Source organism: Stigmatopora argus, chromosome 16, assembly GCF_051989625.1.
Source record: "Stigmatopora argus isolate UIUO_Sarg chromosome 16, RoL_Sarg_1.0, whole genome shotgun sequence".
Classification (NCBI taxonomy): Eukaryota; Metazoa; Chordata; class Actinopteri; order Syngnathiformes; family Syngnathidae; genus Stigmatopora; species Stigmatopora argus.
Genome location: NC_135402.1, coordinates 6,674,699 through 6,693,834, shown reverse-complemented (window position 1 = coordinate 6,693,834; position 19,136 = coordinate 6,674,699). Strand labels below are relative to the sequence as shown.

The following is a 19,136-nucleotide window of genomic DNA, read 5'->3' as shown; positions in this document are numbered from 1 at the left end:
TTATAATGTTGTTCTTTCCCTATAGTATTGAAAAAGGAACTTGTGAAGTCCAAGTATTTTATGCGGCATTCTCAGCAACATCCACAACAAACTACTACTATTGTTCTTTCACCTGGTGGTTGGGCTCCCTGAAGTAGAGTCATCAAGGTATTTTCCATGCTTCTATCTACCCACTCTCTATTTTATCCAAATCTTACTTCTCCTATTCTATCTTTGTAATCTGTCTGCTGATCCCCATTAGTATGGCACTATTCGTATCAGACACAGGATTACGGATGTATGTGTTTTGTAAAGGTTAAGTGTGTATGCCAAGGGTGGATTACAAAACATAACCAGGAGGATATTGCTTTAGGCTCTCTAACCGTCCATGGCCTCAAAAGATATGTTATGTATGACTAGCAGTAGTTTGTGCTAATCTTCTGAAATTATAATAATAAAAAATGCCTCAAGGCAGATCTTGCACTTTTAATCCTCAATGAGATGTCGTGGATTTATATGCATATCTCGTGTTGCCTTCAATAGGTATTTACTTTATTTTTTATTTTTATAAAATCTAAATTTTATTTATTAAACATTTAACCAGTATTTTGTACCATCGCTAGTATTTTAGAGGCACATACTGTGATAAGATAGGATGGTGGTTGTCAATATAGACTGATTTCATTTATAGATGAATATAATTTAAATCAGTGATTGATATTTGACATTTGCCAAACATATTAACAAGAGCGCCATGCTTAAAACTGAATGTAAAGGCTGTTACTTCTCTTTTAGTTGATTATCCTGTTCTCAGTGAGATTCACCTTGTGCTCAACACTAGTAAGTGTTCAGAGTGTTGCCTGCTGACAGCTAATTGCTCTGTGATCTTAACATGACAAACTGCCAAAAGCTGTTTTCGAGAATTTGTGATGCGAGGGGAAAAAAAAAGAAAAATTTAGATCATTTGCAGCACTTGTTAAGCAATTAATTATGTTTACAACTCTAAATTCCTGTTCAAACTTCAATGCTTAGAAACTTTTTATCACCCTCAACAGTGGCCAGTCAAGATTAGTAATTGTACAATATGGGGCAACATTTAACTTAAAACTGCATTCATGGTCAACTCACCACAAACTTAACTGAGGACAGCTAGTATAATGTAGATAATTAAAGGACAGACATTTTAATCTGTTTAACTTCAGTTCAGAACATTACTAAATGAGATGTGTCCCACATCTGCAACATTTATAACCTGAGGATTAAAACTTGGACATTTATTCACTCAGTTTTATAAATGGATGACAGTCACAATTTAAAAAAAAAATCCTTACAAATAGCCTTACAAGTAATCAAAATTTGATGGAGGTGACTATTTAACCCTAAAATGGTTATTTCCATTGTTATTTTCTATGTCAAAATTGGAGGTGGAGAATTTCAGAACAGATCGTGAGTAACTCTTTGGAGGTTTAATCATATTAAAAGTGACACACAAGAGGTGTAGTTTTTAAAGTATTGTATACAAATGGTTTGATCTTGTGAGCACCTGCCCACTCGCCTAGTGTGACATTAAATAAGCAACGTTCAGTAAATTGTCTATTTATTTGACTAGAATTTGCAAAAATAGCACTTACGAGGAAGGCATTAGAAAGGGAATTGACAAGCTAGCATTTGCATGCACGTTTGTACCTCTGGTATCTTGGTGGGAATTGCTCTCACTCATTCAGCTGTGTGAACTACTACACCAGTGACCTTGATGATAAACCCATCCATCTGCCCATCCCGTTTTCAATTGTGCTTGTCCTCATTAGTGTGGCCAGTGAGTTTGTGCGCACTATTTCAGTTGAATTTAGGTTTATTCTAGCTATCTCACAGGCTTCACATAAGAAATTATGGGACTACCGTTTATAGAACATTTACTAAATTCCTATGAATTACATTCTTGTAAACATGATACATGTAAATGTATCAAAAAACAAAAAACATTTTCATTTCCAATTTAAAAATATATATATTTTTATTAACATATTTTTTTTCTTTATGATTGAGTTCAGAAGCAGAAAAAAAAGTTTCTTGCCACTAAAAACACTTTCCATGAAATGCATACACTTGATTTAGCACGTGCGTTTTGAGGTATTTCTGCTCTCATTCAACAAGTTACTAGAGGAAGTCAGGCAGTGTTTTTTTCCTTTTCGAACCCTCAACATTTCCCCTCCAGTTTGTAGAATTTCTCAAAATGTTCCGTTTGTTTGGCTGAAAGGAAAATCACAGAAAAATCACCATAAGGGCTGCTTTGCATTTTTAATTAAGAAACTAACATATGAATATATTTGCATATTATTGAGTTGCAGATTAAATCATGCATACATAATTAGCGTGCAGCAGCGTGCGTGCGTTCGCCTCCCTCTACCTCAGCTCTGCGCTTACTGACTTTTCCGATGGATGCCACACACGCACACAAACACTTTATTGAGACTCTCAAAGACTCACTTCACAGCCACACGTAACCGCCCTCTCCAAACACTTTATGTACTCTATTCCACTCTGTACAGTTTATATTCCTGAAAATATTAACATCTAACTTACTCTCAAAACTGCGACTGCATGAGGTTTATCACAGTGCGATAAGGAGCAAAAATGAATGTTATTTTGCTTCGCTATTCTTATTATTGCTAAAAACTATTTTTTTTATCTTACCATTCAGACATTATTCTGCCACCAATTAAAATAGTCTTCTGACATGACATCTGAAAATTCCTTTTTGTGTTTCCATCACAATTACGCCACCAGTGCACCATTAATTACTGGAAATATCTTGTTTGTACAGTAATTTGTGTCTTTAATTAAACAACTCTTTGATTATTTATAACTTCAGGGAGAACCTCATTAACATACTGTATTTTGTGTGACAACCTGATAGTTACAGTGAGCCTGTTAGCTCTACCAACTTGACTGTATGCATGCATAACCTGACTACTCATTAACTAAAGTCATCTCCACAAAACTTTGTTGAACGCTAAAGTATGGACCAACTTTATTTTTGATTTGGATGAAGATGCTAGAATCTTTAATAAACAGCACATATTGTGAAAACTGATCAACAGAAGATTACTGGCTTTAGCTTTAGATTTTGTCTTCGGAAGAGATCATCATGCGTTATACCATACATGTTTTTGGGCTGTGGTTGAAAACTGGAGTACCCAGAGAAAACCCATGCAAGCCCAGGGAGAACAAGTAAACTATACATATAGTGAGGACCCACCTGGTATCAAACCCTCGACCCCAGAACTGTGAGGTCAGCATGCTAACTAGTTGACAATCCGGCTGTCTCTAATCTGTATATGTCCTGAGAATATATTTACCAAATTGCATGAGGATCTATCTAAGAATAATGGAGTAGTAACAATTTTAGTTAGTATTCTTACCAAGAAGAAGATTGAAGCGAGTGATATCTTGAGCCCTCCCGCTCCAAAAAGGAATCATGAAGGGAAATATTTATATCCAGTTTTCAGTGCTATGATTCTAAACAAAATTTAAAATAATACTACTTTAATTCTGTTTTTTTATCCAACCCAATTTGCAATAAATGTTTAGTTTTTGATGGGACACTTTTGAACCCTTTTTGTCCCAGGACACGGGTGAAAAACAAGAAAGAATTGAGTGAAATATCAGCGACTGAAAGACCCAGTAAGTAGGAAAATCCCTTCAGCGTGAAATCAGGATGAAATGTGAGATAATTCAATATGGGATTACCCCCCATTTTACTATCAAAGAGCAGGAGGAGAAAGGGGAAGCATTTGGGGCAAAATGAACCAATGGCAAAGCAAGTTGCGTAGTGGGTCCAAGCAGAAGATGCTGAAGTTGGAGGAGATAAGGAAAAGGACGGAATGAGAGAAGATGTTTGGGCATGAGGGAGATGTGGAATAGCAAATGCAGATGTATGTTGAGGAATTTTAGTCAGAAAAGTGAGGGATTAGGAATGTGAAGGTCTGACAGAGCAGGGAAACAGGTGAACATTTGAAAGGATGGTTCCAGGAGATCTTACTTCTGTTTGGCTCTTCTCTTTGCTTTTCCCCATCTTGTATTTTGTTATTCTCCCGCTTTCAAACAACTACACTCTTCTCATATTGTCATATGATCATGGTTTTTTTTCTTCCTTGTTGGTAACAATATATTTTCCTTCCCTTGCATTTTCCCCAACCCAGTTACTGTACAAGATGTCTTTATCTCTTACTGTTAATAGTACAGCAAATTTTATCTTCTCTCATTATTTTGTAAGGTTCCTTCCCCTAATTTACCGATTTCTTAATTTTGCTGCACTTTTTTGCCATCGATCTTTATCACTTTCCCCTCTGTTTATTTTTGTTATTCATTTTCTTTTTCACTCTACGTCAAGGGTGTCAGACTCGGGTTGGTTCGCTGGCCGCGTTAATGTCAACTCGATTTCATGTGGGCCGGACCATTTTAGATATAATATATATTCAGTTTTTTATAGATCTAAAACAATGTTTATTTTAGCTTTTTTTATATATTTTTAGATTTTACAACATGATTTTTGAACTAAAAACACAGAAAGGAAAAAAATGATTAAAAATTACAATTATTGATTTAAAAGGGGGAAAATCAGGAAATTTAATATACATCTATACTCTTCATTTTAATGTGATCCTAAAACAGAAAGTCAGCACTCATGATTTACTTTCCCGGGCCACACAAAATGATGCGGTGGGCCAGATTTGGCCCCCGGGCCGCCACTTTGACACATGTGCTCTACGTCATCTTCATTAGTCACTGCAGTCTTGTTGACCAAGGAGCAGTTGGAGAAAATTGAAAATGTTTTTTCTTATTTTTCCTCAGCCGTATGACTTTTTTTATTTGGTTCCTATATACTTTTCCCCTTGATCTTCATTCCACCCTCCCTCCATTTCTCTCTTCATTTCCCATTCAGTCTGGTTGGGTACAATGCTGGGAGGCTGCCAGTACTGCAGACAGATGGTCCACTTATTAGATGTGCATCAGCCCTCCCTCCCCTTCCTGCAGCTCGCTTTTTAATCAAATTAAAGCCAAAGGAAGAGCGGGGAGCGGTAGAGAGCCTGAGTGACATAGAAGGCGAGCATGAGGGTTTTTGGGAGGTCTGCTAGCTAGTTTTGAGAGTCTACTGTTTGTTTTGGTAGGATGAGTGATGAGAATAGTCAAATGAAATTTAGGGCGACTAAAATGTTGTCTTGGCCGCGTTGGCTATTGCAAATACATCTGTCTTCTGTTGTCTTCAATTTTGACTTGGGTGGAATTTGTCTTCTTTTTCACCTAATCTATCTGCTAAACCCACACATTTCCCAGGTAGAAACAGTCTAATGTTTGGTGACTAGATTTCAGGTACTGTCAAAAGTGATGCCATCAGCATTGTGAAAGCGTGAGAGGTGACTGATTATATAAATCGGTGCCACGTAATGGGATTTGGATTATGTGAGTCTCCTTTGGGAAAGGTGATATTAAAACTGTTTAAATTAATCCATAAGAAATAGCACTATGGCATGCATTGATTTTACAACTTGATGCATATCTGGTGTATCATAGCGTAGGTAGCAAGCATCTGCTGCTTTAATTTAGTCCATCTTTTTCATATTTGAGCAAGTCCCTGAAGCTTGATGCGAAATCAGTGCATCTGATGCACATATCAGCTTCTCAGATGCAGTTGGAATGAAACGGGAAATGATTGGACATGAAAACAAGCTAATTACCGAGAAGAGAGAAAGCTTGTACCTATGGTTAATTGCATCATTTCGAAAGAGCATTTTCATCACCAATTGGCTTGATATCGATTATAAAAGTATCCTGAATTTCAAAATGAGGTGCATAAATATGCCAAAAGCCGATGATCACATTTTCAGATGTTTTGAATGCTAGCACCTTAAATGAGAAAACTGTGCTAAACAGGAAACTGGCCATCCCATAGTTTATATGTTGTCATTAATGAACGAATCAGTTTTTTGAAAAAGATGCTATTTTGTCAACCATCATAAAATTCTTCTTTTCTTTTTAATTCATGGTTTTACAAGGAAATATTCCACTTTTAGATTGAAATGATAGCTTTTGGGAATTGGAACGATAAAAATCCTTCAGGATAGACCTGCTTTGTAATGTAGTAAATTTAGTGTACAGTTACAAAACCTTCAATTTCAATCAGACACTTGGATTTTAGAAAAGTCAGTCTTTAATTTATTTAGAATCATCTTGACACTGGAAAGGAAACTCGCTGAGTTATAAATATCTCTTAATGAAAAATTTGTTAGAGAAAATTAAAAGGCCATGCCAAGCAACCACTGTCACATTGGTTTAAAAAAAACAATAATTTAATGAATTGAACAAAAACAGATGGTGTTTTTCATCCCTGATGGAATGATTTTTCAGTTTTGTTTTGTTTTTGTCCTCACAGTGAATCAATTGGAATATTGTCTTGTGTAAGTCATCAGAAGTTAAAAAGTTATTTATCCTATTCATCACCTGAGTAGACCCCTGCTGATGTTACCTACTTCCATCTAGTCTGAACAGATCTTGGACCAAAGGTAATTTTCCAAATAGAATGGATCTAAAAAGCTTGACCACAACTACTCTTTAAAAGAAAGCGACACAGTTGAGGGTGTTTTCATCTAAAAAGTCATTAATTTCAGACACGAGGCATCAAAGGGGTTAATTAAAAAAATGTTGAAAGGATTCTTTGGAAGAAAAATTCATGCGTTAAATAAGTACCCATAAAAAAACTAAATTTTAGGAAAAAAAGATTTAGCTGGGGGGCATGGAAGAAAGTGACGAGGAATACAAGAGGGTTGTAAAATTATTCATTCATTTTCTGATCTGCTTATTCTCTCAAGGGTCACGAGGGTGCTGGAGCCTATCTCAGCTGAGTTCGGACAGGCAATCGCAGGGCAATTATTCTTTTAAAAAAAGTTCCAAGGAAAGAAAAGAAGGAATTAGATTTACAGAGTAAGGATAAATATAGGGTAAAACATGGAATGTGAATTTGGGTGGGATGCAGGAGAGGAGAATAGGGGATGAAGTAAATGAAAAAAAATGAGATGGGGAGGAGGAGAAGAGGGAAGAAAAGAAAGATGCTGGAGGAGTTGGTGGAAAAATTCAAAAGCGGTGTGCATTTGGGGTTAAAACAGGGAGGTTCTTTCCATATTTTACCTTGGAAAGTTGCAAAAGTCGAGGCCACTTGCCCGCCTGCCCTGTGTCTCTGCGTGCGCGTCCACGCCGCCTTTCCCCTCGCTCCCTTATCCGTCCACGTGCGCGCGCGCGACGAATGAGAAGGAGGGCGGACGGAGGCACGCTGGAGTGGCGGCGGCAGAGAGAGGAGGGGCACTCTTGCGCTCGCTCTCCCCTGCTCATTTTGCATATTCCACGCGCCTCGGCTCGGCCATATGGGAAAATGCAACTGAAGGAATTGTCGGCCGAAAAAAAAGCGCGCAGGCAGGGACACGCGAGCGGAGCGAAAAAGAGTTTGGCATCATAAGAGAAGGACAAAAGTTGGAAGGTTGGAAGGAGAGGAGTCAGGGGCAGCGGGCGACCATTTAAGAAAGAAATATTTTTACCAGGCAGAAAAAGGGAAGAAGAGAAAGAAAGAAAAACGCAGAGTAAAGGGGAGAAGTCGAGCGCTTCTTCTTTCTGCGGAGGACAGGAACCATGTATTGTGCGTACACCATCCCGGGGATGACGGGCAGCTCACTGATGTATTACTACAATGGCAAGGCGGTAAGGATTAAAAGGTTCTTCTTTTTCTTTTTTCTGTTTCTTTTTGAATTTCTGTATGAGCATCTGGGAGGCAACGCGAGGTGTGAATGCGAAGTGTGAGTTCACGCTCCAACTTCGAGCGCGTCAAGGTGCGACACGCACTTCTTGCTGGCCCTCCGTGTTATTGGCATTCGAGCGCCTTCGTGCACGCGCGCGCGTGTGTGCGAGTATGCATGTGCATGGGAGAGAATGTGTAATAACATGTGCGTGCGTTTGCCTTGGTCATTTTGCGTGTCAAGCTCACTAAAGTCTCCGTTAAAATAATCCATCGCTGAGATTTATTTCCCGTGTATTTCCATCACTTATTTGTAATTATCTAAATGCATCGAAATAGATAAGAGATTTAATAAGTAAATGCATATTCTTTTCTCGATTGTATTTTGGGAAAATCACTCTGCGTGTTTGTGCATTCACTCATCATATATTTTGAATTTAATTATAATTACCAAGGAATTACATAGTACAATTTTGTATTGCTTTAATATTGTAATGGAGTTATTATGACTTAACGGTTACCAAAATCTTTTTTTTGGTCTGGAATCGTATCACTTTTATTATTAAGAAATTGTTGCTTGTCTTTTTTATTTGATTTCCAGCAGAAACTGTTAATATAAATTATTTTCAGATTCTAATTTTAAAATACATTTATACATTTTTCTTAAATCATTAGGGCGGTGGGAAGTTATTAGGTGTTCGAACTCTCGTGAACCTGTCAGGGTTACCCTTTGACCCTCACCCATAAAACACAGAAATGGGAGGGGGCAGACCTGAGTGCCAAATTGAGGAAAACTAGACAATTTTAATGGATTTTCTCGAATGGAGCAGTGATGTCTGCCAACTTGCAAAGTGTAAATTAAGATGGAAGGCAATAATTTTCTTTAGATTCACCTGTCAGGGAAGCTTTTTTCCCCCCTAGAGCTGTCTGTAGTATTTTGTGGCCCCCGTCTGCTTCTTCAAGTCGAAAGGAAGGAAATGGTTGTAAAAATTCCTATATAATTTTAATGCTCAGAATCATTCATCCATAACACAATTTGGCTGAAAATTGGGATCCCCGTCGAATTAAAGCTAAAACACAAATGGAATGAGCCAATTTTGTTTGGTAATTGCATTTATCATTTTAGCACCCAGGTGCCCGGTTTTGCTTTACATAAAAAAAGCAAAAGTTTATTATTTCCATTCCTAAGCGCATTAAACTAGAAAGACTGACTTCAGTGTGGTTCTACAAAGCGTCTGTTGTATGAACACTCACCAACACTCTAGCCTCTGTATGCATGACGCCTGGCAGGTCTTCGGGCCTCCGTCAAGCCATCGAACTCTCCACTTCTTCCAGTCAACTCTGGGCCACCGTTGCCAAGACGCATGCATTTTATACCAACTTTTACCTTTTAGCTCCAGGTCTCCTTTTAATCTCAGCCGCTTCTCTCGGATGCGGAGCTCTCCAGCTCAACGCTGCCACAGGGCTCGGTGTGGCAGCGCTTTGTTTGGTGGCTGGCTGTCTGATGGCACATTGTGCCGACGGTCTTGATCCAGTGCCAAGCTCCTTTCTATCCACACTTTCCCTCCTGTCTCACTCTCCCTGTCTGTGTCACAGCTTGTTTACACTCCATGTCTGTTGGCAGAAAGAGAAACACGAATCAGGGAGAGAAACACTGTGATAACCAAATGTTGTTTGTCTTCTCCTGTCCTGTATTTGGAGGTTTTCGCAAGGCCGAGTTTGGGTTTTGGGCACGGCGGGGTTGTGTGGAAACTACTCTGTAGTCTGTGTGTTGCGTAGCAGAGGTCGTGGGGAGGGAGAGTGGGGCAGAGTTATCGCTGGGGGTTGAGAGAAGAGGCAGAAATGCCTGGACGGATGTGCTGCAGCAGCCGCGAGCCAGCCCCACAGAGACCAAAGGGTGAGGGGCTAGAACTGGGGCTTTGGCTCGCGAGCTGGTATGGGGGAGGAGAGGCCGCGAGAAGAGGAGGGCGAGGGCCGAGGCCTGCACTTCGGTTAGCGGCTGTCAGCTCGCTAACTTAAGCTCCAGCAGCTTAATGAGGCAACAGAAAGCCTGGATAAAAACAAAAGGCCTCATTTAAAACCGGGCCGGCCAGCCAGCTATTGTTATGCTAACACAACATTTGAATATTCAGTAAGTTTTAATTAGGAGGGTCCCGAAGCAGCCTGCCAAAATCCTCCAGTCCGCTGTCACTGCACAGTTAAGCAAAAACACGCTTTTAACACTTTCACTGACAGAGTTTCACGCCTGCGATTAATTTACTGCCATCATTGCTGTTTTGTTGTCTTTTTATCCATTTTTTGGAGACATGTCTATTAAAATATCTATTTTATTCATGTACCTTCAATCATCTCGACGAACTATAGACATTACTAATACAAACTGAAAATATATTTAATTTGCTCTTTATTCTGGCATGCTTACCTTTTTACTCAATAAGTAGATTAATTGAGCTATAGCTATCGACTAAGGATCATTGTGAAATGCAAAATGAAAAACAATCAAAATTCAATTTAAAATTTGGCCATGGGCCTTCATCCTAATTTAGTATTATATCATTAATTGTATGCAGCCATTTATCTTATTTGTTAATGGATTTTAATTACTTCACATTAATATTTCTTTTGGTTTGTTTGTGTGCATGTGTTTGTGAGTCTATATGCACATGGGAAATGTGCTCATCGTGGTGTACATACTATAGTTTGTGGACATCCGAGTAGGCGGGAATTAGATCACAACATTTTGTCCAGATTTTATAAATACGTGTGGCGTATGTGTATGTATTGGTGGAGGGGTGTTCAGGCCTCTTGACTCCATCTGTCTTCCTTGTGCTGAATATACCATTCAAAAAACGTGTCTTGGAGGACTGCCTGTGTATAATTATATACCTTCCAAAATATACATGGTAAAGATACAGTATACACGGAGGACAGTGATATGCTTTAACTTTGCTTTGCTGCTACAGAGTAAAAAAAAATGAGGGTTTTTTTGGATGACTGTCCCTGTTTTTCTGTTTGTGCGTTATCATTAAAATCCGTCTATATAGTCAGTCACTGTATCGTGCTGTTGTCATACATTGCTGGACTTGTTTCTGCATTGTGCGGTGTGAATTCAGCCTTCGGTTTATAAGTTGGGTCATTTAGGTTTTCTCTGGTGTCTTTATGTTTTGTTTCACAGTGAGTAAATCTGCATGTGTGCGTGTGTGCACGCCTCAGTGGTTTAGACAGTAAATCCTTTGGCATCAGATTATCTGATAGTGATGCTGATATAGACACAAAGTACAGTGATTTTTTTCTAATATTGGAGATTTATTTTATTTGAAGAGACATTCTGAATCTATGACACCACTGTGTTTTTTTTTGCCTTCTACAACTCAGCAAATAGATCAAGTAATTATTCACTGTTTGTTCAGAGAGCAGTCACACATTTCTTCCCTCGCTTGTGACTTAGTCTCCTCATTATTACTAATGTTGAGAAAATGGTCATTAGGAGATCATTAGAGACAAATAAGTGTCAAATCCGAATGTCAGACTGACTGGTGATGTCGGCGATAATGACAATTCTTGTAAAAGCTTTTTTTTCCGCTGAACTAATTTGTATGAAATTTGTCAAACGACTACAACCATTATTATTAATGTTTGGAAGATTTTGGATTGTAGTGCATTTTTAGTGGCTCAATTATAATTCTAATGTATTATCTGCACTCCGCAGGTTGTGTAACATGCACTTTTGTACACATAAGCAGTTGACCATTTCCTAAAGATGTCTGACATAACCACATGCACGCATGCAGGAAGACAAAACACATCAATTTTGAAGTCTAGGATGTGATCTAGTAGTGTTAATGGGAGGAATGACAGCTACATTGAATAGAGCACCATTCCTCGAATAGCTGGTAATTTCCACCTTCAACTAGCCAATGAGAACAGAAATCCTCTCTGTGAGTGACAGGTTTGGTAGCCAGTGACTCAGTGAGCGCCCGCCTGCTTGCTCAAACCTTTGAAAATCAAGGTCAGCTGGCAGACCGAGACAGGCAACAGCAGAAGCAGATGATGATGATGGTGGTTCATTTATCTGGTTGGTTGACTGTAGCTGCACATGGACCATCAAGGTACAAAGGACTTGAAACAGGACAGAACAAGCCATGTGCTACTCACTGTGGATGTCATCACACCAGCATTTACCTGCTCAATGATGGCTGTAATGGCCTGAATGCAGTTTGGTTTACCAATAAAGTAACTAAGTGTATGCAATATGCCAAGGCGGCAGCCTTGATAATTATTAAAATAAGCTAGTTATTGGAATTGACTTTTAATATGCTCTTACATAACAGTATTTTTACGTCTTTAAATGACAGTTTTGAGGGGTTTTTTTGTTGATTTTTTTTTTATTTTATTTTGGACGCATTCTTGCATATGATAGGGACGGACATCATTTATCAACCTACATATTTTAAGACATTTTCTTGATTTATTTTATTTTGTTCCATATGCATTTTAGATGAACATCTTTGTTGACACATTTAGTATTGTCTGTGATCCAAAATCAATCTGAAAATAAAAACTTATAGGTCATTTTCAAAATTTTCTTTGAATTTATATTCCCAATTTGCAGTATTTATTGCGCATATGTAATTAAAAATTCTTGCTATAAATTGTTATCTTTAGCCTTGTAGATAGGCATATGTATTTGACATTTACAACATATGACAACAGCGTGAAAATCAGTTTAAAAAATTTAGATTGTAATGGTGAGAGTTGCGATATGCATATTTTCACTTCATATCTCAACATACGTACTGATATATTGATTATATTCCTGATCTCTTAAAAAAATAGCATTATCATACTGCCATTGATCCGGGAACTGTGTTTGGACAGGATCTCATATATTTACCAAGCATGCGCTTTGCTGCAGGAAAACAAGCTTAAATAAGTAAATTTTTTGGCTCAAGAACAAAGCGTAGCATTTGTGCCTCTTTGTGTTGTTCACAGTGTGGACTCCGCGGAGAACTCCAAATAACCAAGCACACATGAAACATTCCCAGTATTTATTGTCAATGCGGAAAACGATTCGCTTATTGTTTTGTTGAGCATACGTCCGTGTGTTTTTGTGTTTTTGAGTGTGTTTAATGGGTCAGTCATGCTGTGGCAAGCAGTTTGAGAGTCTGCATGGTCTCACAGATAATCACTGGACAGCTGTCACACTTAAACAAAAACAACAAAACCAACGTGCTGCAGCACAGTAAAACGGGTTGAAAATGTAGTATGTGTTGTAGCATTCAGTCGGACAGGTGCTTCCTACGTGTGTCTAGATTTGATTAGAGAGAAGGAATAAAGAGAAGGAAAATAAAAAAGAATGGTGCAACTCCAAAGTGTTGCCATAATCAGCTCTTTGATCTGGTTCCTTTGTTATTTCAGTATGGGACTAATAATGGAGTCCCGATTGTGTTGCTGGCAGCCACTGAGCTTCCATGTGTTGGCTATTAGGTTTTCCTAGTGGGTGTTTAAGCATACTACAGCTGAAAATAGATTGCTGATTATTTTGAATGCTTTTGAACTGATTGGCGGTTTACTTTGTCAAAGGTTTGAGACAAGTCTTGTTGGAAATCTGCAGGTCAAACCCCCTGCCACTAAATAACACCTGGACATACCATCTACCGGTGATGTTTGATTATTCATTCATTCATTTTCAAAACAGCTAATTTAGGGGGACACCCTAAATTGGTGGCCAATCAATTGCAGGGGAAGGGGAGACGGACATCCGAAAAAACATGCATGGTACACTAACTAAAGACTACAAATTGTCTCGAAGTGTGAGTGTGTGCAGAAGCGCTTGCTTGCGTTGTTGTGCCCTGTGATTGTTTGGCAACCAATTCAAGTTGCACCCAGTCTACTCCCCATAGTTATTGGGGATAGGCTCCCTATACCCCTGCAACCCTTGTGAGGATAAGCGGAATGGAAGAATGAATGAATGCATTTAATGATCACAGCTTTATTCCATAGCTCTATTTGTTCCTGGCACATACAATCAATGTTCTAGTCCTTGGCTGGCAATCTTGTTCAGTGTTGAGGTTTAATCTCTCTGTCTGTCTGTACTGTGCTGGATGTATGTCATCAGCCTTAAAATAAGCAACACGTCTTTTGAAATGAATCAGAAATGTGCAATAAGTCCAGCACCCAGATGAGCCAATAGATACACAGCTCTTAACAACTAGAGGTCATGGGTTAAAAATCCCTGGTAGTCAAAATGATGGAGGTGAAGGATTAAGTGCAGTAATGTATGTTGGTATGTTTATCACTTAACTCTCTTTCTCTGCACTCTTACTCTCCCCCCTACTGTTCAAAGTATAAAAAGTAACTATATTGCCCTGAGTAAAACATTACAACAATGCATGTTGACTGCTTTTTGACATAATCATAATCTTGTCACCTTTGCTCAACCTGTCATTTCGTGAGAGCTGACAGTCAAATGTTTGCTGGGCTATTTTTTTTCTGCTCTTGACTTTCCGTATATGGCAGCCATCTTAGTGTGTGTGTGGCATCTGCTATGTGTTGCAAATGCCAGGGTTGCCATGGTGAATGAAACCAGGGCGCATGTTGCCCGTCTGCATCACTATGGCAATGGGTTCACTGTGACCCACCTACTGCTCCCCACTCTCGTTCTACAGTCTCTTCAATAATTGACATCGGCGCCGCCATCTTAGAATTTGGTTGCGTTTAGTTGCCTGTCAGTACGTTGCCTCGGCAATGATGTTGTTTCGACCTGGCGCTCCAGGGATATCGGTCACGTCTACCTCATAAACTTTCGGAAGTGACTCCCACCGGAGGTCAAAATGCCTTTGTTTTAAAACAATGTTGATGCTTGTTTCAAATCAGTAACATGGAAATATTTAATAGGAGTGATTATTGCGATATTTTTGACTGATGATTCAGTTTGAAGATACATGTCTGCTGATATTTAGTTAGATTTATTTTCAGTTTTTTTCTATTCGATTTGAACAAATCTTTATACATATACTTTAGTTATACCAAGTTTTAAAGGTAGAAGTGCTTGTACCAAACATATATTTTGGAATTATGACAACAATGGTTCAACTTGTGTTCAAATTTTATTTTTCCCACACTTTGAGCTTTGTTATTTTCAATTTCTTAGGCTTTTCTGCTATTTAATGGTGAACTGTTTTGTCGAAGTAGACCTCTTTCCTTACAAAGCTATCGTGACAGTTGGAAAAATGCTATGTGCTTTTAGGTTGCAGCTGATGTCCACATGAGAGTACTTTAAATCTCTTCTCATACACCTTTTCATGTGTGGTCTTGTTTGTTTCAAGGAAAATTATCTGCCTTTTCCTTACTTGGAATTCGCATTTTGAGGTCAAGATCCTAGAGGAGAAAAAAAGTCCTGCAAACTGGGCCAGATGTCTTCCTGACTTTTTTTTTAAAGGAGCAGTCACACATGTGTTGAACTCCTGATCCTCTGTCACAAACACACATTCCCTTTAGCTTCAATGTACATCTGTGTGAATCCGAAATCGTAGTAGTGATAAAACCACCTGCAGGTAGTGTTACAGGAGAACGAAGGCTAGTAGACTTGACTGTGCATGTGCATGTGTGTGTGTGTTTGAGGAGTTTTCCTGCTAACAGTTGCTTGCAGTCATCAGCATGTGGCAGTGATTAAATCAAAGGAAATTGGTGAAACAGAAGTGGAAAAAAAACGTCTGTGTGATTCATTTGCCAAAAAAAGTCCTGGTGGTTGAAAGGAAAATGGGAGCCTAATAAAATGAGTATGGAAGAGACTTGTAAAGAGCCGTCACCTGTGGAGAAGTGTTTTTTTTTCTCCGGTTCGAAACGCGGCATTGAAATATCACCCCCCTCCGCAAAAAAAGGGATATCCACTCACACACATACATACAAGTGCACACAAGGTTTTCATGTGTGCCAGCAGACATGCTAAACCACCTCGTTACTCACACGCACAGATGGAGAAGGCATTCACAAACACACACTGGTGCACACACAGATGTGGAAGAAAATTCACACACAAACACACACACACACACACACGTGTTTATATTTAAGATTTTCAGCCAGCACACTGAAACTCAGATTATAACGGTAGTGATGTATTGATAACTGATACTTTGATATGCATCTAAAATTAGGAATTACATAGAATTTTAACTTTTACATATTTGTTGGGGAGCCACAGTGTGATTCGTTATTTCCTTTCTTTCTTGGGACTCTCTCCCTCGATCGCTCTATCTCACACACGTACACACACACACAAACACACACAACCTTCCAGACTCCTGGCTATTTCCTGTGTCAAGGGGGGTATTATAAAGTCATATTATGTACGCTATGAGCCTCCATATTTCCCACTTAATAGTCGTGTGTTTTTGTGTGTGTGTGTGTTTGTTGAGAATAGACCAGTCAATTTCCTGAGAAAGATGAGGGGAGGCATTCATATCACAATCACACACATGTAAAATGGATGGGTATAGATGCTTTCAGGAACACAAGAAAAAATACATTTTAAATGAGACACACTGTTGTCCATCAATTCAAATGACAACCAGTTCTGCATGTTAGAAAGCGAAGGAAATGAACATGCTTCCTCAAAGTTCACGGAAGTGAAATGTTTGCTCTAGGTGTAGTAGCTATGAGCTGGGTAAGGAAATTGATGGATCATGCATGATTTGAAATTTAATTCCTTAAATGGCTTGCCACTATGAGCCCTGATGCTGAGAAAAATTAACAGTAGCCCCATGCATCTGCTCGAATCATTAAGTTTTTCATCCAAGGTTGTAAATGGTCGCATTTCCTCTTCTGTTGTGAGTTTTGCTCACAATAAAAAAAACTGTTGAGGTGTGGTCTTCAGTGGATGGATTTATTTTGAAGGACAGTTTTGGCAGCAAATAGATCCTTTTTTTTTTTTAAACATGATTTTTGTTTTTGACAGAGCTGCTTTAGTGATACACAAATAAAGTAACTCAGGGACCCGATGATACAGATGTATTTCACGTGATTGGTTGCTTTCACATGGTGAAGAGAAAGCCACCGAAAGCACACATGCTTTTCTTGAGATGATGTGTGTAATTAGTGGTCAATTTTAAATGCTACGAAGTCACTGGCTGTCCAAATCTTTGATCTTATGAAGGTTGGCAAAGGAAATGTCATCTTGAATTCATTTATGGACCAAAATATAAATGCAGACCACAATTGCTTTGTCTTCTCACTTTCTGTTTCCTTTTTTTGTGTTAATTTTAGAGATGCTTAGGCTGGGGCTTTTAGCCACATTATAACTGTTTGTCTGTCCTCTGGCATCTTATTTCATCTTCAGTTGTGTCTATTCTATTACTGGTATATGACAGGCTACTTAGTCGGTAAGTGAATGACCTGGATAGCCTCGGGTTCTTAAACAAAAGGCAAATATAACATCATTTAGCTAAAGGAATGAGGTCTCTGTATAAATGTACTTTCTTAGATCAGCTGTTAACTTGGGTAACTTTTAGAGGGGACCAAAGGTCTATGAACTGACAAGCAGAAGGGCTGATAAATGGGTTACTGGTTCTGGAGAACGCCACTAAATAATAGATAAACAGTCTGCTGCTTCATGAGAAAGGAGCAGAAGGGTGGGAAAGTCGAGGGGAAATGGGAAAAGACCTTTGATCCCCAACAAGGACTCTCCTTGTATTCTTTACAGTATAACTTAGGTTTCCTGGGGATGTGGGGGGATCATTTGTAACTTAAACTAGTGCCACATTGTCCAACATGTATTGCTTTACTTCAAGGCAGTGGAACCATTTGAGTTGTCATTAGCTAAATGACAAAATGGTCATTATAATAAGAAAAAAAAATGCTTTTATGTCACCGAATCTCAAAAATAGCGCGATTGGTCCATTCGTTAAACAAATATGCTTCTTTATTTTGTATATTTTTTTGTGTTGCTTTTGCATTGAAGGGTGTTGATGAGTCTGGCAGAGAAAAACATTTTTTTTCTTCCTATATTATGAAATGTACTAATTGAAGCTCAATCCACTAACTCTCACATACACACTCTTGCACACCAAGTCGTAGGCAGCTCACTCTCACTTGTGTGTCACACCTTTCTCCTTTGCTCTCACCCTGTTGCCCCCCTACTGTTTTCTGTCTAACTCGCCCCCCTTCCGTCACAGGTGCCGAATACCTAGAAAGACATGCGCGCATGCACCCGCACACACACGCACGCATACCCATGCTGAGTCCACTTATCTTCACATAGGGGGCTCTAATCAATCCACAGGAAGCTGAAGCTCCAGGAGGAGAGAGGAAGAATGGGATAGAAAATGTGCGTGCGTGTGCACACGCATGTCTGTGTTTGTGAGAAGTTCATGCATGTTTTCAATTACTCATACGCATTTTTTTTGCAGATGTGTGTGTATGAGTGTGTTTTCCCTCGACTCCTCAATGTATCTGATAGCTTCCTGTCCTGTATAATCATCTATCACCTAATATTTGACTATTACCCTTTTTCACAGTAGACACTTTTATGAATTAATCTCTTTCATTTTACTCTGCCTTTCTAGTTTGTTTTATTTGTTCTTTTCTTTTCCAAAATCCTACTCGTTCTAGACTTTTGCATATGGACGCAATTAGGCGGCCATGCTCAAACTGCATGTGTGTGTGTACATCTGCTTCGCATTAGCCCAATTGCAGGTTGGTGGAATAAAGGGCTCGGCTCGGTGGGATTTCCTTCCGCTTTCTCATAAACACGTGCGCATACGCACACGCGTTCTCACGCACACATTTTTTTTCCTTCCATGTGTTTTAAATCAGGGACATAATTAACCTTCAGAGGGCTCGGAGACCGTGGCTCAGATCTCCTCTATAAAAATACATCTAAAAAACAGAACCCCCCCACCCAAAAAAAATATGTTTGATCTGTCTGCAGCACGTTTGAGTCACCAAACCATTCAAGCTCAGGTCTGGTTCCGAGTGTAGAAATATGATGGGGAGGGGAGAGATGAATGAGACAGGTAGACAGATAGGTCAGGTCAGTGTTCTGATGTAGTCAAGCCAACAGGAAAAAATGACACTAGTCATGGTACATTAAACAACTAATGCACCTCTTTTCAGATCTGGCCATTGTTTGTACCCCTGTGGTGCTAAAAATGTTTGTGGAAGATGAAAGACAACGTAGGCATTTAGGAATGAAAAACAGAGGACAGGAAGGATGATGCAGAGAGGGAAACAAAGAAAAAAAAGGGATCGGCACAGGTGCAGTGGGCTGTGTGTATGTGTACTATTTTATGTGTGTGTGTCAAGAGGTTTCGTGACTGCTCCTTTGAGTGTTCACATTCCAGCACATCTGCTTTGGATGAAGCGTGCGTGGTAA

The 19,136-nt window shown here is 39.1% G+C and overlaps 1 protein-coding gene across 8 annotated transcripts in view; it reads left to right on the top strand.

Annotated features, from left to right (window-relative positions):
• tcf4 (transcription factor 4) overlaps window positions 1-19,136 on the top strand; it is a 108,978-nt gene that overhangs the window by 62,412 nt on the left and 27,430 nt on the right. The window contains exon 1 of one of the 8 annotated variants that reach the window (XM_077622236.1): window positions 7,314-7,728. The exons of the other annotated variants lie outside the window; for them this stretch is intronic. Coding sequence (XP_077478362.1) covers window positions 7,660-7,728 — 69 coding nt within the window. The 5' untranslated portion in view covers window positions 7,314-7,659. Of the gene's footprint in view, window positions 1-7,313; window positions 7,729-19,136 lie in introns of those variants that run through there. 8 annotated transcript variants of the gene reach the window in all.